We start from the raw sequence: 25,450 nt of genomic DNA on the forward strand, positions 1-25,450 counted from the left end.
CTGCTGTAAACCATAATAATATATAAATGCCTACGTGAACACTGCAGCAACGAGATGTGTAATTACAACGGTTTTCGCGACTGGAAATCGTAATTGCCTATTAATTATACACAATATAATAATATACGACGGCAGTATATTATTGTATATAATTATATAGAGTGGTCGATTAATAACAATTATTGTGTCTGAACCGTAATAATAATGAATTTGTATGTATATTATAACGTAATATATTTAGCCATCGAAGTGGTTTTCAACGTCTGCCGCGGCGTTGTTGAACGACCCGGTCGTAATATTTTCACTCTGTACTATGTGTTCACATTATATTTATTGTCTGTGATTTATATTATATATCATATACTCGGCGAGAGCGTGGAATTAACGCGTTTCTGCGAATCCGTCAACCCCTCTCGGCGATGTGATATAATATTATAAACGTCATCGTTGACGACGGCCATTTATAACCGCCGCAGATAGGTTGCCGTTCGTCGTCGGGTTTTAGAACGCTTTTCATTTTTGAAATCTCGTGTCTGGATTCGTTTTTCGAGCGAGGCTCGCGCCCGTTAAACCTCGGACGGAGTGTCGATAAGTCGACTTTCGAGCGAATTCCAAATGATTTTATACGTTTATCGTACCTATACGTTTGGTTTTACTTGTTGAAGTTTAATAATGTGTTCGGCGTCCACCACGACGTTGTCGAGGGCCCATAATAACTTATTCACTGTTCGCGTCTATATTATATTCATCGATTGCGGCTTATATGCACTGCGCGACTGTGTGAAATTTACTGTGTAACTATAACGGCGGGCGGTTCTGCGAATCCGTCAACCCTCTTCCATCAGTGACATAATATTACATTGTAATATCGTTGATTGCAAACTTTTATCATTACATAATATCGTACGGTAACACGATGACGTCGTTATAAAGTATTTATTATATTAAAACGACGTGTCGGCGGCGGGCGACAACAATATATTATATTGTTGGGAATAATAATATATTGTACAAACAAACTGACACCGGTTAGAGTTTTTGAGTTCGTTCGACGAGTCGAATTAATATACTGTTGCCTTTGGCGTTCGTCGAAAATCATCGTATCGGCGGCGCATTCGGCGTATGCTTCGTTTCGTATATTTGTTTTTACGTTTCCCGTCCGTTCGCGCGCGGTACGACGTTATAATGTACGCGCGGTTCGAGATTTTCCAAAGTTTTAATTTATCGTCCGTGCACTGCATGTTTGTGCACAAAATAGTTTTTCTTTAATTTATGTATCGAGTTTTGCGGTGGTTATTCGTATGCAGTTAACGCGATACAACTGCGGACGCGAGGGTGAAACGTGGATAATAAATTAGATAAATACGTAGGTATTATAATAATAATAATAATATAAAACGAGTTTAAGCGATTCGATCGGAATCACAATAATATGGAGTTTGAATTAGATTTATATAAGAAATAACGAATTATAATGCAAATAGAATAAACAAAAAAATATTGGATTAACGTGATAATTTTGAAAAAGTTTAAAATTGAAAAAATAAAATTGTATTAACGCATTTTTTATTTTCGTTCGTATAGTTAGTAAAAAACGGTAAACTCGATTGTAAAGACTGCGTTTCTTGTTTTCAAACATCTGTGCTAATGAAATGCATTTTCAGGTTTGTTGTACTGTAACAGCGATTGCTTTTCCAAACACGGGACTACTTATCAGTATAATTATAACCGTTTAAAAATTTTAAGAAACTGCAACAGCTGGAAGTCATTGTGGATTAACTTCGACATCAAAGTTCGAAAATTTTTGTGAGTTCTACGTAAAACTTTATACCGAGAAATATTTTTTTATCGATTGTCATTTATTTCGTGTTTAAATTCCATTCGGAAGATATAGAAGGTTGCCGTGTAGATATTTTTTACCATTTTATAGCAGTTTTTGGCCACTGTAAGCGTTCGATTTATTATAATAATATTATTATGTTCGTCGTCGTATAAAGTAGAGAAGAAAAAAAACGTTTGTATACGGATTTGAAGATATTAGATTTTTACGACGAACAAAACAAAATTGTTAAAATACTGTTTCTTTCCAGATGTCGTCTGCAGGGAATACCAGTATATATGGATCGGGATAATATAATATCGTCATCATTCGTCCCTTAGGTCTTACTCGCGTCTATACATCATAATATTATACAATAACAAATATTATGTTAATCCCCTGTATCGTATAATATTATATTTGTTCACATATCTGTGCCTTGTACGTCGTGATGTTATTTTCTGTGCACCACCCGACCGCGTTGGACCATTGTTAAATTTTCGTTACCGCGGCACACCGTCTAATTTTAAGTCAGTTGTGAATTATATAATTCATATTGTGGATCTAAAACGATGAAAATTTCTTAACAAGAATAATCGTCTAAACGAAATAAAACTTCTTCGAGGTCGATCGATCAGATGAAATAATAATACAAATAATGTATTATCAAAAGTGTACACTATAGCCGTAGATTTCATACTTAATTGGTGTATCTCAAAATTCGCGTTGAACTCGAATGACAAAAACAAATTAATAAACAAGAATATATTTAAAAAAAAAAAAATGAATTTACCTCTCTATAAAGAAAATCCATGCCTATTTGTTTAGATATTAAATCTTTAAAGCAAATACATTTCAAACGAATAGCAACTACGTGCAAGACGCGCGAATCTCTTGTAGTTTTATATTTTATTCCCGTAAGAATCTGTATAAATAAACCCAGAAAATCATTATTCTGTCTCGGGAATAAAATAAATATTTAAATCATAAATTTAGGTTTTTACATCAGAAAAAATAATATTATCAGTTATTTTCAATAATAAATCACCATTACGAAATGTGCCAGTCAGTACGTGTTTTGTTACAGTTGTCAGTAATCGTTAAAAAAAACTTATTATACATATTGACATTTATATTAAATACATACATGTATACATTATACATTTCATCCCAGCCGATCATTCGATCATAATGTAGAGTAATTTTTAACGCGTGAAATAATAACAGAATATTATAATATACAATATAGTAGATATTGATTTATATGTGCTATTCAATCATACGATAATTTGACTATCAAGTTTCAATTTTGTTTTCGGAAACAATATTAATTTTTTTATTAAGAAAATAGTTTCCTTTTAAAAACGGTTATTTAAAATACGAACGTCGATGTTATAATTTACCAACGACCGTTGTTTATCCTTTTACCCTATTATGAGTTCTCTTCAATCGGTCGATCTTCTTAAGATTTTATACGGTTGACGGCACCTAAAAGACTGCAAAAAACATTGTTCCTGTTTGACTACTTAATGTTCATTTTAGTAAGATTTTTGTATAGTGTGCGGGTTTACATTTTAAATTATTATTATTTTTTATTATAAATATATATAATAATACGGAATTTTGTAATTATAATTATCATGAATTAAAAAAAAAAAAAAAAAAAAAATGTTAACAAATAAAACTAATAATTAAAAATATTACATTATAAAGGTTCGTATTATTCAAATATTTTGTGATTAAGTTTTAATCATACTTATTTCATGTATTTGGTAGGTCAAAAATGTCAGTTTGCATATCGCGTATTACAAGATCTTTGTAAGTGATGCACAGAATGCGTACTATCAGAAATATAAAACGAATGAAATATGCTAATAATTCCGATAACGATTTAAATAATAAATAATTTCTATGGCAAGAAAATATACGTTACTTATTTTCTCTATACCAGGATGAGTATAATAAATGCATGCTATGCGGTATACAAAGTGATTCATTTAAAGGTAAACAATTATATATAATTATTATTTATAAAGTATTGATGTTTTTACACGATTAGTCAATTAGATATACGTTCAACTTATTTAAAGTTAATACGATGAACAGAATAGTAAAACAAAAGTTTTTGCACTGTGTCAATTCAGTCTATTCGTCTAAACTTAAAATACTTTTAACTAATTATTATTTATTACTAGTATGAAAATATTGCGCTACGAAACGTTAAATCAAAATTGTATGTATTTTTTGTTATTCGAAAAAAATTTAAAATTTTACTAATAAAAATAGTAAAAAAAAAAAAAAAGTGAAAGTTTTTTAATAAATTAAAACGGTGTAAAACAAAGTATCTAATAACATTGGTAATTTCGAAGAAAATAAGCGTTCACCTCTAAATAAATTTCTTTGTATATATTAACTATATATTAAAAGTAAATATGCTACACAAAATAGATCAGGTACCGAAATTCTTCCGATTAAATTATCCGATGGGGTCTTTTTTTGCAACGTGGAATCTAATAAATGTTATGCATCTATATTGGGCTAGTGGAATTCAATATTCGTATATTTCGTGCGTAACAGCACAAAATGATAAACCGTTAAACGTAACGCTGTAATATGGGAAGTTCTTTGAAAAAAAAAAAAAAGTTTGCATTAATTTATCGAATGATCATCATAAGTTGAATTAAGTAAACGAAAACACCATTCAATACTCTGACTTCCTGCAGTTATCCGCATGTAAGTTATTTACGAGTATACAACAAAATTTACAATCAATAATGTTATTATTGCGTAATCAAATTAATTCGATATGACATTGTAAAAACAGCGAACACGTCTAGACAACGAGTATTGAATATATATAATAAAAGTAGAGGATTTTTTTTATTGATTCCACATCAACGCGAAACAAGTGCCTTTGGTAGAAAAGAATATGACTAGCTTTAAATTTAATATTGAGTTCATCGGATGTACACATTTAAAAATATTTTTTTTAATTTATAGAATTATAATATGATTAAATAGTTGTTATAATATTTAATTCTAAATACAAATATTATGCACAAAAACATAAGTGATTGAAAAATCCACTACAGTCATTAGCTCATTAAAATCGGTTTAAACCATTTATCCAAAAAACTGCAACAATAATAATAATATTCCCATTATTATATTATTACCGTTGGTATTTATGATAATGTTATGTTAATAGTAATAAAATAATTATATTATTTTATATCAGTTGGCCGGCGATATGTATAGGCAATTTCGGTACATAAGTGTAAGCGAATTAAATATAATTTGAAACGGAATAAATAAATATTAAATTACGTTGCCAATATAATTCCTCCCACTGGTCATCACTATTCGCTATAATATCATATATATATAGGTATATATATATATATATTGTGTTAAAAATTGAACGGCGGAAAATTTGACGATTTCAATTAGGGACACTGATTTATAGTCACACCACATTTGTTAGCGTTTTCATAATGAATCCGTCGTCGATTCATGGATTCTGCAGTGTCATTTCGGCGTTGAACGCGAATATTGTAATTATAAAAACAAATTACTTATTAATTACGTTTTGTCACACGAATGATCAATATTCGTTTTACGCGCGTATTTAGTGGGTGGGCGTGACACAATAATGATATATGGTCACATCGCCATAAGTCACCGACGAAACACTACCTGGACCGCGTCATCGTGTGACAACCGCAATAATAATGAAAATTATGTTTATATTAGCAGTAAATTATTAAAATTTCACTTCGATTCAAACTTTTACACAATCGGAATTACGAATCATTTATTATTTGCTTTTATTATATTATATTCTATATTTTCTGAAAAAAAAACACGCGATTTCAAGGAATTTAAGATAATTTATTTTAAGACGGCTCAACGGGAGTTTGAATATATTATGTAAAATAAAAAATAAATCGCTTAAATAAACTTTTTTCGATGTTTTATTACAATAAAAAACAAAACAAATATTATTCCAGCTTACATCGCAGTATAGTTATTTTTGTACATACATTTGTAATTAAATTGCGAAACAAAGTAGATTTATTTGAGTTTGAGAGAATCTTTGACGATGGCTTCCAATTAATTGAAAAAGATAATATTGTTTTTGGTCCGCTCGATTTGACAAAACAGAATTAAAACATTATATAAGTCCGATTACGCGTTCCGCAGCTAGTGTCGTCAAATGCCTTTAACTCCCTTAGAAGGCCAATTTCCGAGTTTTTCTTGTATTTATTTCTCATCCATTTCACATGTTATGTAATTGGATGATTTTTATATGGAATTTATAGTACAAGATATTATTTCTTGTAACGTTGTCAACTAAAAGTATATATTAAAAAATTATATATTATATTTTTTATGAAACCAACGATCTTTTTCGGACCACAATGTATTGCCTAGCTGTGTTTACGGGACAAAGTGGAAATTACGGACGGCCCAACCACTTCTGTTCATCGAAAAATACATATTGATTTATCAAACAAACCATACTCACAGTGCTTCCCTTCAATAATTAAAATTTTATTCAAAATCTGTGTTTTTAATATTTAAAGTACGCTTGTTTAAGAACCATATCTTAATACATTGATTTTTTAAGACTTTTATATAATTTATGAATTGACAAAAGGGAGATTTATTATATATATTTAATGAGAATCATCTTTTTTTTATTAAAATTGACTTATTTTGAGATGTTCGTGTACCTGAATTAAAATTTAAACGAGTAATTTCTAAATTATTTAACTTTGTATAGCAAGGAAAACTATACATTTTGGATAAAATGAGACATAAAAGATATGACGATTTGAAAATTTAAGTAGATACTAATTAATATTGACCAATTTACTTGTTTATAATTTATAAAAATATATAACAATATCTGTTTTATATTTTTTTAAACAACTACTTTTAAAGACTATTATCCATAATATATACAATATAAATACTAAAATATCATTAAAATCTCAGAAACTACTCATTCAAGTATTGATTTAGATGTATCAACATTAAAAAATAATCATTTATTCAATAATTAATGGGAAAGAAGGTCGGTTTTAATTTGGAATAAAAAATAATTGTTTTCGTTACGTGACGCCCCTTAAATAATATAAAAATCTAAATAATTGAAAATATGGGCCCTCGAGAATACTCGTAGATTTAAATAATCAGAATTTGAATAAATTAATTATTAAGTAAAAGTGGGGTTGAGCGTTTTAACACACTTGATAAATCGCCGTGTTTATTATTATATTTTATATTTTCTGACCACTGTAGTAAGCCAGAGTTACCGCTGTCACTTTATTGCACAAAATAAGTGTTTATACTCTTTTAATTGTGTAAATACCAAAACAAAAAACAGCGAACAATATTAAAAAACTTTGTTTCAGCACTGAAGCGTGAATAAGATTGCCGCAGGGCAATTTAAAAGAGATACCGAATGAGCTAATAATTTTCTCAGAGAAAAATAAATCGAAATACGTATTTTATGACATACATTTTACCATATTGTGATAGTGCTAAGTATACCTTTACCTATCTGTCCGTGTTTTGGCAACAATAAGTCTTGTAGGCATGACAAAACCAAAAATTGGCAAAATCGTTACGAAAATAATATTTGATTAAATTCTTTTCTAATCCGTTATATTAGTGCACTATCCATTGTAGACCATGTTTATAACAATTCACAAGTTTCATTGGACGTATTTCTGGAGGCTCAAACAACATGTTTGTTGTACAATATCAGTTATTACGGTGGTTGGAATGACACTCGAGAATATTTCACCTCGGTAAGATTTCAAAGTGTTGTCAAAAATACTATTTTAAGTGGTTAGTTTTAGTATTTGACTTAAATTCACTGAACCTATCTAATGAACGGACCGAATAGTACTTGCCACATTCGAAAGACAACAAGAGCGTAGATAAATGGTTAACACTTCTAGAACATGGGTATTTTTTATCCAAAATATATACAGACGGTCTTAACCGTACTATGAATTAATTTATAATAATTTGTAACTAAAAATTAGTAGAATGTCACATTTCACCGTATATAATATTATCTTGTGCGTCTCATTCGTTAATTTTGACATTTTTTGTGATACATTTGCGCATCGTTTGATACTTGGGTAATGCGTCTTTTGGCTTCGTCCTTTAACCTGACGTTAGATTATCTCAAATAATTTGTGCATCACTATGTTTAACAATAAAATTAAAAGACGTTGGACGTAGGAACCCAAAAGCGTCATTTGTTTATTTATTTTAAAATTAAAATTTGACAATCGTTATATTCAATTTTCGAATGTTTTGCATGTTTTTTTTTTTTATTTAAAAATGTATACGTATATATGTATTAAGACAAGATTAAATAGCCGAAGAGTACGATTTGTAACATTTAACAATACACCATTATATACACAATAATTAATTGGTTACATGAGACTAATAAATTTAAAAACACGGCCAATATTTTACATCCTGACCGCGACTTCAAATATCGTGTTCCACGAATCGGTAGTCGGTATCTTGGCGAAATCAAAACGAATGTCATCCATCCGTACCGTATGAAGTTTTCCTCGTATCACGAAGAGTATAAAAAATATATTCACGTAAAAATATTTCTCATTCCTTTTTACTGTGTTATGCTCGTACGCAGGACATGTGTCTGGATGTGGACCGGATTTATAAAGGAGAGAGGGCTATGCAACCTGTCACAGATTTGGACCCCTGTAGTTTTGTAATTATTAAACGACAAACATGAAATGAATTTTGTTCAAATTCATGCATGTTAAAAATATAATATGAAATTGTATTTTTCTATTTAAAATTAAATTTTCATCAAAAAAAAAAAAAAATAATAGCTGTTTTTTATATTAAACTTTTGTATGATTTATTTTTAAGTAAAATTTAATAAGTATAGCTATAGAAGCTGATACTACACAGACAATATACAACGCTATTTATTACGCAAAAACCATATCGTTATGTTTATTTATGTTGAGCCCCGGCGATATTATTTTCTTTGCAATGAACACCTAAATCCAAATAATTCTATGTGATGAATTTAGTGTTACGTACCATCCAATCGGCACAACAGAAAATATGAATGTTAATATACATTATTCATAAATATTTGTAATTTCAATAGTTGTTATCTGTGGGTTGCAATATGATATTTCAAACTAGCGCAAACGTACCACGACTTTTCCAAAGTACACGAAATGTCAACGACGAAAATAAGCAATTTAACAAATTTTCGGTATATGTGCGCAATAGTGTTTACAGCAGTGTAGGAGGATTTCATAATCATTATTTAGACTATGAATAACTTAGACGAAAATCGTTTTAATAAAACGCAGCGTCTAACAGTTATATACCAGAGAGAAGGAAAATTAACTATTGTGCAATATAATAGCGAATATATATAGTTCTTTGATCTCGCCATCACTCTTTTAATCCAAAGGTTTCTTGGCGGTCGTATTATGATATTATTTTTTCGCATAATTAAGTTACACCCCCTGAAAAGCAACTACGATATAGTTGCCAGTTGGTCGTCAAATGAAATTAAAAAATCATTATCTCGCAATAATTTTAAATATAACATTAAATAGACTCCGGACGGTACAGTTCACGATGAAATGCTGTGAAAATTCTTTTCGAACGTACATAATAATGATCATTGTTCGCCGCTATACAACGATTATAATTCAGGCGCAGCCTTATTGCGAAAAATGTCGTATTTTCTAGGAATAGATTTTAACCTTAGGGTTTAGGTATTGAAGTGGAGATTTATTTTAATTTGAATAGGTCACACAATGTGCATCTCACTGCGCATGCCGTAATACGGTACGCGGCTTAGAAATTAATATCATGCCAGAGAAAACGCCGCATACTTTTCCACGAAACATAATACATTTCTTACAGCCAAAACACTTTGCATTAAATAATAAATATGTTTTATATTCGTTAATGTTCGAGGAATCCCAAGAACACAATAATGGATCCATATACGTTTACAGGGCAAATCATAAAAATATCGTAGTTTTAAAATTAATTTTGTCCCTTATTGTTATGCTGGTCCCATACGTAGTTTTTTAGTAAGATGCGTTTTAAAATACTCGTATAAAGATTGGAGATAATTTGCATGATAAATATTCTAGTTGAAAACAAAAGATGATAAATAATTAACAAATTTTTAATAAAATTTACTCGTCATCAATCGTATAGTGCTAAAAGTGCACCGCCTTTAGAACTGATCTATAGGCATCAATATAATTGCGAGATTCATATTACTGAATTTATAAACTAAATTAATTATTCAACGAAACGCATATTTTTACAATAGTCCAATTGTTTTGTCCGAGATTAATTTAATTTTCGTTTAGTATAATGGAGTAAAGTTTTGATTATCGTTATAATTAATTCATTTATACGAGGTACTATTGACAAATCAAATTAGTGTAAATATATCATGTTGAACATTGTGAAAATTAATATTATTAGTAAACCAAAACCGTATTGATGATTAATTTACAGTGTAATATCAGAAGAAAAAACCGAACCGAATTAGTCGGATGGCCGTTGTGCGCGGTACAAATTATACTATAATAATATCGATACACCTATTTAATTATACGTGATTTCGACATAACATCATTATAACAATATTGTTATCGTATAGGAAACGCCGTCGTGACTTCACGATATGACACACTCGGATTGAGTGCAGCTGCAGACAACACAAACGTTTTCGACCAGTGATTTTGGATCGGTTCCTAGTAGAACACTTCCACCGTTGTTCTGGTCGTGGTGGCCGACCGCGTAATGTGCAGTACACGTCGTCATTTATATCATATTATAATATATTGCAATATTATTATTTTCCTACAATGTTTGCCATATCACACGTCTCGACGAGTCCACAATAACGGTGACGCGTTTTCTGCGGTTAATCGTACCGTGCATAACACGCGTGTGCTAGTTCGGGAAAAGCCTCTGTGACGCGTTCGACTAGTACAAAATATTATAATGCGCTTAGGACAGCAGCTGTCACACGCCGTCGCAACGTTAAATCCGAACGGTCGAAACGGGTTCTGTAAAAAATTCGAGTGACCTAACCGTGAAAAAAAAACAAAAAAAGAGGAAAAATCAAACGCGTTCAAACGGAGTACCTACGACTTCAACTCCGTCCAACTCCTGACGATATTCGGTTCCACTGCTCTTTACTCGGGTGCAAGTCTTCCATCGTGCGATGATTTATCACAACTATAATATATATATATATATATATATCAATTTATTGCACTGTAGTTGCACTGATCTACCACTCGTGTTATATGCGAAAATTCAATTCGTGTCACGTTGACACTTTTAACAGTGACGTGACGCCCAAACGAACTCCGTGAACCGTGTTCTGAGTGAATATACTGTTATAAATTGACAGCAAATGAATTGCGGGTTTTACGAGGTTTTCCAACGGGAAACCCCCTTGACGGTCACTCAGGTGGAGTTTGCCTACTGCGGTGGTTTGGAATTTTCAGAAATATCTATTCTCACTCTAACCTTCTACAGATCACGTGAATGTACGTACATCGTTATCACTAGGATTAGAATGACTAAACAATCGAAATTAAGTAAACGCTTTCTTGCTACACTTGGACAATACCGTGTCAAGCCTTTCGGAAAAATATTGGACGATTGCTATTTGTCTCCTAAAAAGTGTGTGCATTGAACTTTGGTATGGACGTTTTTCAAAAGTTCTAAAGTGTAATAATCAAAATAATCGAAAATGTTAGGTTAGGCACATATAAGCATTACATGTTATCTATTCCATTGTGATGGTTTATAATAATGTTTAATATAAAATCGTTCTACAACATATTTTATTTCCTACGTAAAAACAATAAAATAAATGAGCGGTTTTAATCGATTATCCTACCACCACCAACGTAAACGACGCCATCGTGTTCACCCAGTTGGTTATACTTGTTACGCGATGAAAAAAAAAAATGTTTCAAAAAAGGCTCTTCATCGTTATACTTACTGATATATATATATATTTATTATAGTAGGCGCGTGAATAATTAAGTTCCGAAGAAATTATTTCCATCAGCTGTCAGTGCAATTATTTTCGGATAAAATATTTACATCTGTCCAACGCATTGTGTTTTTTAGTATAATTTCGAAATACCTTTCAACATAATTGACTAACGCTAATAAGAAATTCAAAAAAAAACACGAATAAATAAAAAACGGGCACTCCAATAGGAAAGAGAAACCTAAAGTTTAGTTGTTTGCCTTAAAAAAAAAAAAAAAGTATTTAAAATATTCACGAAGTTTGGTAATTGTGTATCGCGTTGCGCTGGAATTTTCCTTTAATAAACTTAGGTATCGTTCAAATATACTTACTATACGTAAGTACAGTTGGTAGGTGCTTTTATATATTATTTACTTTATAGTTTAGGGTTCTAAAGGTGGAAACCTACAGCAAATGAGCGTAATTTTAGTTTGTAATTTTAAATTACACGATACGATGACTTACGGTAATGTAGGGTCTAATCACCGGTTGGTAAAATATACAATTTATAGGTTTTGTTGGTATACAAAACAAAAAGTTCAGAATTCCAGCATTTGTTTTCCCTCAGAATGAAAGCTGAGAGTGCAAAACATCGCACATAATATTTTAAAACAAAATTTAAAAGTCCGCGATTTTCAAAATGAAAACGGAATTATGAGTTTTGTTGCATTATCGTTACTATCATGAATATAACGCGTAAAACACTATGTGAAAACGTACGTATCATGTACCTTGAAAATACCAAAATATGAATAGTGAATATAAAATATATGAACAATTATTATTAAAATACAATATAGTTTATAATGATTGTTCGATCTCAGAACCTATTCAATGATTTTTAATTATTTTATTTTCTAAACCGGCCTTCTTTAAAAACGGTCTACGATGACCAGTCTAATTAGTAAACTTTGCTGACGCTGTTAGAATCTTTCGCACTGTTAAATTTGTCGAGAATATTTTAACTCAAATATGAACTCCGTAACATTATGAATGTGCAATGACGATCTACAGCTGTCTTACAATAAAAAATAAAAAATCGTCGAGGGAATCCGCTGGAAGTAAAACTACTAAACCACTACAAATTCCCGAGAATTTTGTAGAAGCGATGTAACAACCATGAGAAAATAATACTGGAAATTAATTTTTCATTACTCCCTGTAAACAAGGATATATAAGCTCTATAATAGTTATCGTTATCTCGAGAAGAACGTTCATTGCTGTGGTCTTGTTTGCACCTGTGTATACTCGTTTTTTGTGTCACAATGACGCTTTCTCGGCGTGTCATTGGAAGAAAATTCGGTGGTTCTGGCATTAACAAGTAAATATTAGGAAATAATTTAATAATAGTGACATTGATGTAACTTTATATAAGTAATATCATAAGTCTACACTCAAATGAAACAGTAATAATATCAGTTTTATCATATATATGGTGAAATATTATTTATTTATTTAATAATGATATAAAGCATCGTCGTTATGACAACGTGAAATCACTTACTAACATTGTTTATTTATTTATAATGCGAAACGAACAGTATCAAAGTACTAAAGCTCAAGCCGGTATAGATAATAAATAAATAACTAATAATAACGTGGTATTAAGATTTTATTATTTTTATGGTTTTCGTAACATAATCTATTATGAATGTTGGTATAGGTACCTATAATTATAATGAATTCGTCTTCAATTTATAAAGCTCTCCTTTTCATGAAAATTACTTAATTTTATTAAACTGACAGTGCGTGTTAAAAATAATAAGTAAATATTGAAGAAAGATAAGTAAAAACGTGAAGCACGGGCTTAACCGATTGATTAATTAAAATATTTAAAGAAGATACGTAGTCATGTGAATTTTATTATTTCTGTCTTAATACTTGACCGAAATCGAATTTCGACAATGAAATTGATCATTAAGACATATTGGTATAGAAAAAACTACTTTATAAATCTATATAACGCGTTCAATAATTAAAAACGCAAAAGACAAACGATGAATTCAAATTGGTTTTAAAAATTATATCCGCTAAATCCGAATATTCAGTTTTGTGTGGCTTTTTGGCTGTGTTACAAATTTAGATCATATTTATATACATTAAATACATATACTACAAAGGCGTATTGTTCAGTAAAAGGGTTTGGCTTGTTATAGTTTATCGATTGAAATGTTCGTACCTTCTTAGTCCTTCGCCTCTCCGTCAACACTCTCGAACCGGACTACCAGTAAATGCTGCGCGTTCATTCGAATACAGTAAGACAATAGTAATAATAATATAGCCCATATTTCAACGGGCCTGTCTTTAATATAATATTCTCTCTGATGTATCGCAGAGTCAGGTAGTGGAAGTATGCGGACTTCCGACAGCGGTCGCGCGTTATCTTACTTCCGTTTGGCGATCTCGATTTCACAGAGTCGATGTGCTAGTTTTCTCTGTGATTATATTATGACTATACGGACGACCACAAAACTGGCCCTTCGTCATTACGCATAGTATATTACTGTATTCAACACGCCGTGGATGTCTGATATCGTTGGTCCAAAGTTGTTCAACTAACCAATAACCATTCAGGCCTAACGATATTATATTATGTACAACTTGGTTGTTCGTACTTTAATAATAATATCTATCACAGCATAACAAGGACAATACCATATAAGTTCGCGTGGACAGCAACTGTTTACGGAACAAAATTTAATATTATTTAATACGCACATTTAAACCGTCACAGATGTATCTATACTATAATTAAAGATAAAGCGTTCAAAAATAAAATTTAACTCGATTGCAAATTAGTTCACTGTGTTAGTTAACCTATATGGTCAAATACTTTAACGAATAGCTGCAAAACAAAAAAAAAATATTGAATAATTCGAGATGAAAATAGTATATTCTTCGATATCTTCCGTATAAAAAATGTGAAGTAGTGTACAACGAAGTTTGGATTTGGAAAAAAAATTACAGTTTCCTCATGTGGACATTCTAATATCATGTTGTAGAGATTATTATTATTATTCCAGAGTATTTTATAACGACTTACAGTTTAGTTGATTTCACCCAAGTCGATTTGAATGCATTATATTGTGGCGGGTATATAGTGCGTTTTGATCTTTGCGGTCGTCCAGAAATAAATGACCGCCGACATCGCTCGATTAAACCTTTACATTTGGTCGCCCAGCTTTGTTTAGTCTAACGCTTAAAAATAAGTAAAGGTGTTTACCATAGTTTACCCAATCTTGAAATGTAGCGCGTTTTAAAGTGTTCGAACAGACGTAATTGCGTTATAACGTACGACTGTTGAACGTTTATTTATTTAAAACGTATTCAATATTAACTTCCCGCGATAAATAAAACCGTGAAATGCAATTTTAAAACTTGGCTATTGCCGTATATCTTAAAAAAAAGTACATTCATGTAACGCATCTGCCCTATGTAAATAATGCTATTATGTATTTTTCCGATCCTTGCCCGACGAGCAATCAAACAATAACCGTTTATTTATATACTTATATATTTTATTACATAAAAATAATTTTTTTACCGCTGCTCCTACTGTTTTAAATATCTTAACTTGTACTCGAGTCGTGCTGAGTATACATAATATTATGTTATTATACTCAAATAAGAATTAAATTAAGACTTAGATTAATTATTCGAGAGCAAGACTCATTTGATAATTAAGTTTTGCAATGCACATAATAGGCGCGTTTGGGGGGGGGGGAGTGAGACAAAGTACAGAGACTCGTAAATATTTGTACTGAAGTAGAAATGTTTTCTTAAGTTTCGAAACGCACGAGTACGCTTTGAGGGCTATTCAGGGAAAGGAAAACGATTACGGAGGACTAGGTGGAATTGCGAAACAACAATTTTGGACCGTTTAACATAACAATAACGTATAAACAAGAAATTACTGCGTATTTATATGGTCACTAAAAGTTAAATACCATAGCACGTATTTGATTACATTACACCATGGTTATATTATAACATATTTGTTTAGAACAAGTTGGACGTTTATAAAGTCGCAGTACCGAGTTGTTGGGGTTTAGACTATAGTCTGTACAAAACTCGCAGTTATTTCCTATTTAAAAACATATCTTATACTTAGTGATGTATTGTCTTCATCTAACAAGTTTGCGTAACATGATAAATGTATATTATGTTCAGTAGTTCTCGTTTGACTTAGTTAGTTGTAATATTAGAGAGTAAGTTAGGTACACATTATTAAACTTAAAAGCAACAAGATTTTCTAAGGTTGATTGTAAGTGGATTTCGATGTTTAGGTTTTGACGAAAGTTATACGCATGTAAAATATTACAATTTAAAAATGTTCATAACTGTCTTCGAAAGTATAATATCAACATTGTCAGCAAACCATAAAAAATGTTGTTACCTTCATGTTAAACAATGTATAGTGTGTACTTAACTTACTCTAATATTAAAACTAACTATACTAAACGAGAACTACTGAACATAAAATATGATGTTTTATATTAAACACGGCTTGTAAGACGGAGAAAATACACGAAGGTGGATCATACTCTTAAGTCATGTTCATTTTGAGTATTACAAGTCACAAGTATCCATAGTACCTATATTTATACATGGGATTCATGATTTTTTTTTTTAAATTTAATTTAAATTTAGTTGCTCACTTATGTTCATTCTTCGATAGTATAACGATTTTCTACGTTTATTTTATTTTAATTACATTTTTTTAATTTAAAAGAGGTTACGATGGATATAGTATTAACACATCAATCAACGAATTTATTAAAAAAGTATTCGATGAAATAAAGTATAATCATATAAAATTTTAAAAAAAGTCCTTTCAGGCCCGCAGGTGATACACGGAATTAATACTTAATTACGTCAAATATAAAATGTATAATATATTATCTATTGGTATTGAAACGATAATACATAATATACATATTAGGGTGGTCCTTATTTTTAAACTTTCAAAATTTCAAGCCAGGTACCCGCAATTTTGTTCATTATAATGAGTGATTGATTAGGACTAAATTTGGTCATGATGACTTACCCCCTTCACGTGCCTCAAAAGGGTTGAAAATTTTCCATAGAGGGTAGTATTGTAGTTATGTGAATTTAACTCAATAACTATAGTACTTAGCGCAAAAATGTATAGAAGATTAATTATGTATTTTAATATTGCGCATAAAATATATATTTACAAAATTTTTTGTAAGTCTGTAATTTTCCAAGAAAAATAGTGAAATACGAAATATTTTATTTATTTTGCAAAATAGATTTTTTACATTTATTCAGGTGTATTTGATAAAATATTAAACATAGAAAAATATATTTTATAAAAATCGAATACAATTTAATTTCCTAAAAACAAAATAAAAGGTGATTGTTAAATTTTGCAGTGGAGTGACCATTGTAATAATATTTGGATTATATGATATAATAATAATAATTTTTGAAATTATTATCTTTAGCAAAAACATAAAAGGTATAGTGGATTTATCATCATTTTTCAGTAATAACAATATTTGTTTGGCGATAACCATGTATTGAAAATTATTTATGACCACTTTACTTTATCATTATCAATATCGGTGTCGTTAAATACCTATTAGGTTCCTAAATTAAATTAGCCAAAATGTTTCATTTTCTGTTATTCAACGAGTGTTCAGCGGTGAGGTTAAACGTATAGTAATTGTGGTAGTGTTCATTGTAAAATATTGTTTAATATTGTTTTACATAAAGTATAAGTTTTAATTTACATATTTAATAATGCCAAGACAATTAATATTCTTGGTCGGTGTTATGAAAAACCAAATAACTGGTAGTAAGCTTCCATCAAAAAGAGATATTTTGAGTGTTCTCTTTTACAATATGCGTATAGTCAAACTAACATTACACGATAGCGCTAGTCTTGTGTTTGACGAATGTCAAATTTTTTGGATAAAAGCGCGTATACCTATTCAAGATCGATCAAATTGCATTACAAAAATTAAAAAACTCTATGATGAATGGAGAAAATTAGATAAAAATAAAAATAGAATTACTGATACACAAAAAAAAATTATGAATACGTTTGAAGACAATTTAAATGACTTATTTGACATTGCGCATAGTAATGCATTAAATACTATAAAAATTCACGAAGATAAATTATTTTTAATAAAACAACGTGAAAAAGGACGTCATGGATGCATGATGGGTATAGATTCAAAATTAACCAGTCTTGAATTTCGAAAATGCTATTTAGAAGAACAAAAAGTTAGACAGAAAGAAAAACACGAAATTGCGTCGAAATCACCAGGTAGTTTATATAATTATAGTTTTAAAATTAATGTATAATAATAATTTTAAAGCAATACTTTCAAAAAAAATGTTTCTAAGAACTTTTTATATTACAGTTGTGTCTATGGACTATATATCAGATGAAAACTTCACTGATGAAGAGGAAATTATAAATATTGAAAGTGTTGGCCCGTCAAAAATCAAGCGAGCAAGAAAGGAAATTATAAACCACCGTTTATCGGCTGCATTAGACAAATGTAAAATAAGTGACCGAGATGCCGTTCATTTACTTACAGCTGCAGCTGAATCTTTTAATGTCAATACTAGTGAGTACATAATTAATAGATCTTCAATTAAAAGAGCTCGAGAAAAGCGTCGTGAACAATTATCTGAAGCTATAAAATCTAATTTTTTAAATGTAAATCTACAATATTGCGTTGTGCATTGGGATTCAAAATTACTACCCGGCTTAACAGGAAGGGACACAATAGATCGTCTCCCTGTGATTATTACAGCTCCTAATGTTGAACAGTTATTAGGAGTTCCACAATTATCATCTGGGAGAGGGAATGAAATATGTTCGGCTGTATATAATACTTTAGACGATTGGTGTCTATTAGATAAAGTAGAAGCTTTTGTATTTGATACTACTGCATCAAATAGTGGCCGTCTAAATGGTGCATGCGTTCTTCTCGAACAAAAGTTAAATCGAAATATTCTATTTCTTGCTTGTCGTCACCATATTTTTGAAATAATTTTACAAGCTGTTTTTGTTACATCAAAACTATCTGTTATGTCTGGACCTGATATTCCATTGTTTAAACGATTTAAAAATAACTGGGTGAATTTAGATTTACGTAATTTTCATACATGGACATCACATCCAGATGTATTTGAAGAATTAAAATATGTAGTAGATGATGTTTTATTATTTTGTACAAAAAGAATCGAAGATAATTATCCAAGAGATGACTATAAAGAATTTATAGAACTTATTATGATATTTTTGGGGAAAACACCTCCACGAGGAATACATTTTCGACCACCTGGTGCTTACCACTTAGCCCGATGGATGGCAAAAGGAATATATTGTTTTAAAATGTTGTTATTTTATCAGCAGTTTAAGCTCTCAATAATTGAAAAAAGAGGTTTAAAAGAAATATGTTGTTTCATTGTAAAATGTTATTTAGAGGCGTGGATATGTGCTCCCGATCCAATTACAGCTCCACTTAATGATATAATTTTTTTAAAAAAATTAGTCGATTATACAAAATATAATAAAAAAATAGGAGAAGTAGCAATAAAAAAATTTATTAACCATTTGTGGTACTTAAATGATGAATGTGCAGTATTTTCTTTATTTGATGATCGAATTGATAATAATACTAAATCTAAAATGGCAAAACGGATATTGGAAATAAATGAAGAAGGTATCAATACTGACGATCAAGAAAAAGACTCTCAAAAAAAAATTGTTTTACAATTTGATGACGTTCAACATTTTTTAAATAAAGATCTTCCATTGGAATTAATATCAAATAAATCGATACAGTTTTTTCAAAGATTTCGTATTTCTAAGGACTTTTTACATAAGGATCCAAGTTTATGGAACATAACCACCGAATATAAAGAAGCAAAGGATGTTATAACTACATTAAAAGTTGTCAATGACAGTGCAGAAAGAGGTGTGAAATTGATGGAGGAGTTTAACGACAAATTTACGAAACAAGAGGAACAGAAACAATATGTGTTACAGGTATTTTTTTAGTATTTTTTGATCGTGGAATAATTAGGAATTTATTAAAATTCATTATTTATAATTTTAGATTGTTCAAGATTATAGGAAGCAGTACCCGGGATTCAGTCGTAAAGTTTTAAAACAAACCTATAACAAATAATTAAAATACATTTGGATGTAGAAAATATGTTGTATAATAAAATGTGATAATTAAAATAAAATGTTATTATAACTTCTTTAATATTAGCCTAATTTACATAATTTACTATTACAAATAACATTTTTTTAGGAAATTAAATTATATTCGATTTTTATACAAGACATTTTATTGTATGTTTAATATTTTATTAAATACACCTAAATAAATGTAAAAAATCTATTTTGCAAAATAAATAAAATATTTCGTATTTTACTATTTTTCTTGGAAAATTACAGATTTACAAAAAAATTTGTAAATATATATTTTATGCGCAATATTAAAATACATAATTAACTCTCTATACATTTTTGCCCTAGGTACTATAGTTTTTGAGTTAAATTCACATAACTACAAAACTACCCTCTAAGGCAAATTTTCAACCCTCGTGAGGCACGTGAATGGGGTGAGTCATCGTGACAAAATTTAACCCAAATTACTTACTCATTATAATAAACAAAATGGCGAGTACCTGGCTAAAGAATATTTAAAAAAAAATTCTTCTTCTATAACTAAGGACCACCCTAATACATATATATATCGCAATGATTATTATATTATATAAATAGTTATAATTAAATAAAATATTATTGCTGAACGAAAAAAATAAAACGATTACGACCGTGATGTCACAACGTAATCCTGCCCAATAGTGTAAATTTGTCTCAATTATTAATTATTTTAACTGCAATAACCGATTGTAAATAATCAATAAATAATAATAAAAGTTAATTTATTTTATCTGGGATGCAGGTATACATACTAGGTATGTTTTTAATTCCTGAAAAAATAGAATAATTAAAGCATTTTACTATAGCATTAGAATGATTTTCCTTCTTTTTAAAAATGTTTACTAATTAAAAAAAAAATTAGTCACTTATGGTCAAACACATGGATAATAATATAATTAAAATTGTGAAAAACATAAAAAAAACTCAAGATAACACGCAATTTTAAAAATAAATAAAAGGTGAAAATACTCTAGTTTCGCGATACAGTATCATTAAAAATAGAAATAGTTGATAATAAATGTTTTCTGCTTTTCCGGCGATTTAAAAAGATGATGTCGTAAAGAATTTATTTGTTAATTATTTACCGCGTACCCTCAAAGCAAACCACAATGACCGACTTGGCCATTATTCGACCGGTATATATATACAGCTGGTATATTATTGTTGTACAGCAAAACTTTTATTTCCTCCACTGTGTAGAATCTGAACATTATAAATTATAATCATACCGCGGGTTTGTGGTAAATATAAACGAATGGAAAGTTACCAGACTTTATTTTTTCACACGTTAGGTATACATTATTATACACAAGGCGTATTTATAGCGAGCATAACATTTTAATGGAATATCAAAAAATGAGTAAATGTTCAAAAATTTTATTATAATAAAACGTTAAATCTAAACGAAATAACGATATAAACGGAAAGAAAATCCTTACTTCTGACAGCCGACTATTGTTATTCGGTAGGTTTTATTCATATGTATAAAATAATAACACGTTTTTTCGCGAAAGCTAATTTTTTATACAGTCGAGAGTAATTTCAATGCTCAATCCGTACAAAAAACAATATTATTATTTCATCCCTATGTGTGGTTTTATATTATTATTCCGTTGAAATAAAGTAAAATTATAATTTATATGTAAATCATTCAGCAAAACCTATACTTGTATATTATTATTACGAACTATACGTATAGGAAGTTAACAAAATATGTTTCATGAAAAATACATACATATATATTTGTGCAACCGTTAGTTTGATTTTAGACAAGCACACGACACAAGGTTGTCTTCAGCACTATAGAAAACAGTCGGTAACAGTGTTACTCTTTCAAATTATAATAAACATTCAAATAATAATCCCATAATTTTTTAATTTTAATTCTAACCGAAACACAGTGCATACAATTATCGTTATTTTATGATACTTGAGTATTTATAATTGTATACCGTATTTCGAGAATGATATTCGGATGAAAACAGTACGCAAGATTATTATTTATCCTACAAGTCGAGATTTTATATGTTGTAAAATACTGATCGTGATCTTACAAGTATCGACGACAAATATTACCGATTCGGTCATTTTTGGAATCGTGTAAATTGTGGTGACATGGTGTTGGGTTAGGGGTTTAACACGCACCCTACTGACATTTTTAAACGGATTATCTTGGTTCATCTCCCCCGTCTTGGATTAAGTACACGTAAACGGGGCGTTTCGAGTGTTTACAGTTTACTGTTGTATAGAAAACGGTATAGGGTGGTCAATTATTATTCACACTATAATCACCAAACAACGTGCGCCAATAGCGGTTTTCGTGCACTGCAAAATTGTCTATAAATATTCCATCAAAATCCGAGAGATAAGGAAGGAAATGTGAGTACCCGACAGTTTAACGTAATTCCGAAATGAATATCCTTTTTCGGGAGTGTGGGCGGTATATAATAATATCTATGCCAGTTTTTCTACACAATTTCAAATTTACCATTCAAACTGTATGTAATATTATAGATGCATTATTATATAGGTAAAGGTACTATGGGAGGTGTAGAGGCTTTGAAATGCTACCGTTTTAAAACGCAATAACTTGAACGTTTTACCGAAGGCGTGCTGTGTACCAGCTATTGTATAATATTTTTATTCTCTCGTATATTTGAATATAAATTGGAAGGTGTTTAAAAAACAACAAAAATAATGGTTATTTTTTTTAAGCATGTGATGAAAAGATTATTTTCCGCTATAATACGCACTATACATGACCCACGTTCGTTTTAATATCTCAATTTCTGAAATTCTTTATCGTGACAACGTTGCAGTACTTTACGAGCCCTATTATAACGTTTAGTTTGCCGTTATGTTATTATTTTAGTAATAATTATTATTTTCCGTTATACTCTAATCAAGTGTGTTAACAGTATCCACGCGTTAAATATTGTTTCCACGGTATACAAGACGTGAATTCAAGCTGTTTATCTCCTTAATAATATTTTTACTATAAATATTATTTAAAGCTTCATCGTCGTCTCATCGACCGTAGTTATATGCACCGGAAACGGTAATAAATTATCATAATTAGTGCTTGAACTTTGTTGCGTTCACGTGTTTTTTCCAGCTCGTAAGATTTATTGCTAGTTGAGATCTGCATTATTTTCATGACTTAGCGAACGAAATATCCGACGTTTTTACAGTACATATATATTCGTAGGTATATGAAACGATTATTTAATTTAATTTAGGAAATTACATACGTTTTACTGGAAACCATCTTATTCTGTTGAGCTCGTGGATAATGGAATTTACCGGATGTGTTATATAATATAATATATATTATTATTATTGTTTCCAAAACTTTATCCTTCGTATTGTTGGACCTTTATGACGACAGGTACAGAAAAGCATTTTTTTTTCTTTTCAAATTCCAACATTTGGCTTTGGTGTGATGTATTTTTAAAATACAATTTCACGAACGATCAAAGAGGCATAAAAGAAATCCCGAAATTCGAATCTATACAATATACTGTTTACACTGTAATAAACGCACTAAAAAAAAATAAAAAATAAAAAAACGATTGAAATAACATTTTTTTCGTTTTTTTATGTATTCGTATATACGAAAAGCGATAAAAATAAATATATACCCATGCTATTCAAATCGGACCTATACACATTATGAGCTCACTACCATCGACCTAAACATAATAATATTATATCGTGTGCACCGTTCAAATACAGCGATATAGTTACTGATAAAGTGTAAATACGTATAAATCACATATAATATTATTATGCGGTCACTTTTATCTTACAACGATATGTACAAGAACGATCGTGCTCGTGTCATTGCGCATAACCGCCGTGGTTTGTGTGGTGATTGTGGTGCTAGGGGTTTGGGTGGAGGGTTATAGTAGGGTATTTTATGGTGACAGTTTTCTCAGTTGTAAAATCCAACTTTAAACGCGTAGTCACACCCAAAAACACGGAGGTCTGAGACCAACCTGCGGCGATTATAGAAATATTATGTTTTTGACGCAGACATAACATTAATTTATTGTACCTATATTGATTCGCGGACGTCGAAACCGTTGTCGAAAACCGTGCTCGAACTACAAAATAGAAGTTATAAAATTATATTGAAGTCGAAAATAAACTCCCTCGTATTTTTCGCGGTAGGTACATAAAAATAACATTATCAAAACAAAAGTTGACAATGTACATTAAAATGTAAGTTACGTGTTTCCATTTCATAATAAAAATATGTTTAGTCACTGTCTGATGAGTTTTGTGTTATTCATTTTATTTTTGGTAGGTAAATATTATGCCATTCGTTGTCCAAATAACGCGCAAACAAAAACTGAGGACTTATATGTTATAAAAAAAATAAATACGTTATTGTACTTACGTCATGCAGATTAAATAAAATATTATAATTTATGCATTATTGTATTTTGTACATTTTTATTATTTTAGTCATAATAGTAATAGTTATTTAAAAAACAATGAAACGCCAAAACATATATAATATATGTAGCCATCACATAAAATGTACACTTAGTAGGACACCGTGAAGTACTTTAATAATAATTACTTCTTCGAGTTATTATTTTTTATCAACTTCCACCAAACAATAGTCTTTCATTGACTTTTGTTTTCATGAACGAACATTAGAAAATAAATAGAACAATTGATCTAGAGGTTCACCGACTGTTATTTGTATTTGGCTTGGAGTACCTGTATATATATTTTTGTTTTTCACTTTTTGTTCTAGATCCATCATTTGAGTTGCCATATTTTTATCAAAACCATATATATTTTTTCCATTATACGCATACACTTCGCATTACCAATATAATATTTTTGTATAAGATACAGTACCCACAATATATCATAGTATGTGCTTTACGTGACATGTACATTTATTCGATTTCATCTTTTTATTTTTAATCCACAAATATAGAGCATAATAATATTGTCAGATAATAACATTGTAGGATTCTGTATGGATTATACTTTGTTCTTTGCCGGAAATTTATAGTTAAACAGGTGCAATTACAGTGGCGTTATTAGCTTTATAAGTATATTTAAGTATAAGGGACCGAAATAATTTTCTAAAATGAAAATCTTCTATTTAAGTATTATTATTGGGGTGGCGTGGAGTAGTGGACGCACCTGCAGTTGTCCGTCGGCGCTGGTGTTAAGCTAACGGTTTCGTAGCTAATTCCCGGATGACCTGGGAATTTTAGTTACACCTACACAATGTCGTACTCCATAATTGTCAAAAAAAAAAAAAAAAAACAGTATC

The 25,450-nt window shown here is 30.0% G+C and overlaps 2 protein-coding genes and 1 long non-coding RNA gene across 5 annotated transcripts in view; 2 read left to right on the forward strand and 1 right to left on the reverse strand.

Annotated features, from left to right (window-relative positions):
* The window catches only part of LOC126550665 (uncharacterized), a 35,864-nt gene extending 34,003 nt beyond the window's left edge, over nucleotides 1–1,861 (forward strand). The window contains exon 5 of the long non-coding RNA XR_007604743.1: nucleotides 1,665–1,861. This is a non-coding gene — a long non-coding RNA (uncharacterized LOC126550665). The remainder of the gene's footprint in view (nucleotides 1–1,664) is intronic.
* LOC114129669 (eye-specific diacylglycerol kinase-like) overlaps nucleotides 1–25,450 on the reverse strand; it is a 161,587-nt gene that overhangs the window by 64,725 nt on the left and 71,412 nt on the right. The window lies entirely within an intron of this gene.
* LOC126550663 (uncharacterized) lies at nucleotides 17,513–20,461 on the forward strand. The gene is made up of 3 exons (XM_050202618.1): nucleotides 17,513–18,222; nucleotides 18,320–19,959; nucleotides 20,030–20,461. Exons 1-3 carry the CDS (start codon nucleotides 17,691–17,693, stop codon nucleotides 20,099–20,101), a joined length of 2,244 nt encoding a protein of 747 aa, XP_050058575.1. The 5' UTR covers nucleotides 17,513–17,690; the 3' UTR covers nucleotides 20,102–20,461.

The sequence above is a fragment of the Aphis gossypii genome, chromosome 3 (genome assembly GCF_020184175.1).
Source record: "Aphis gossypii isolate Hap1 chromosome 3, ASM2018417v2, whole genome shotgun sequence".
NCBI lineage: Eukaryota > Metazoa > Arthropoda > Insecta > Hemiptera > Aphididae > Aphis > Aphis gossypii.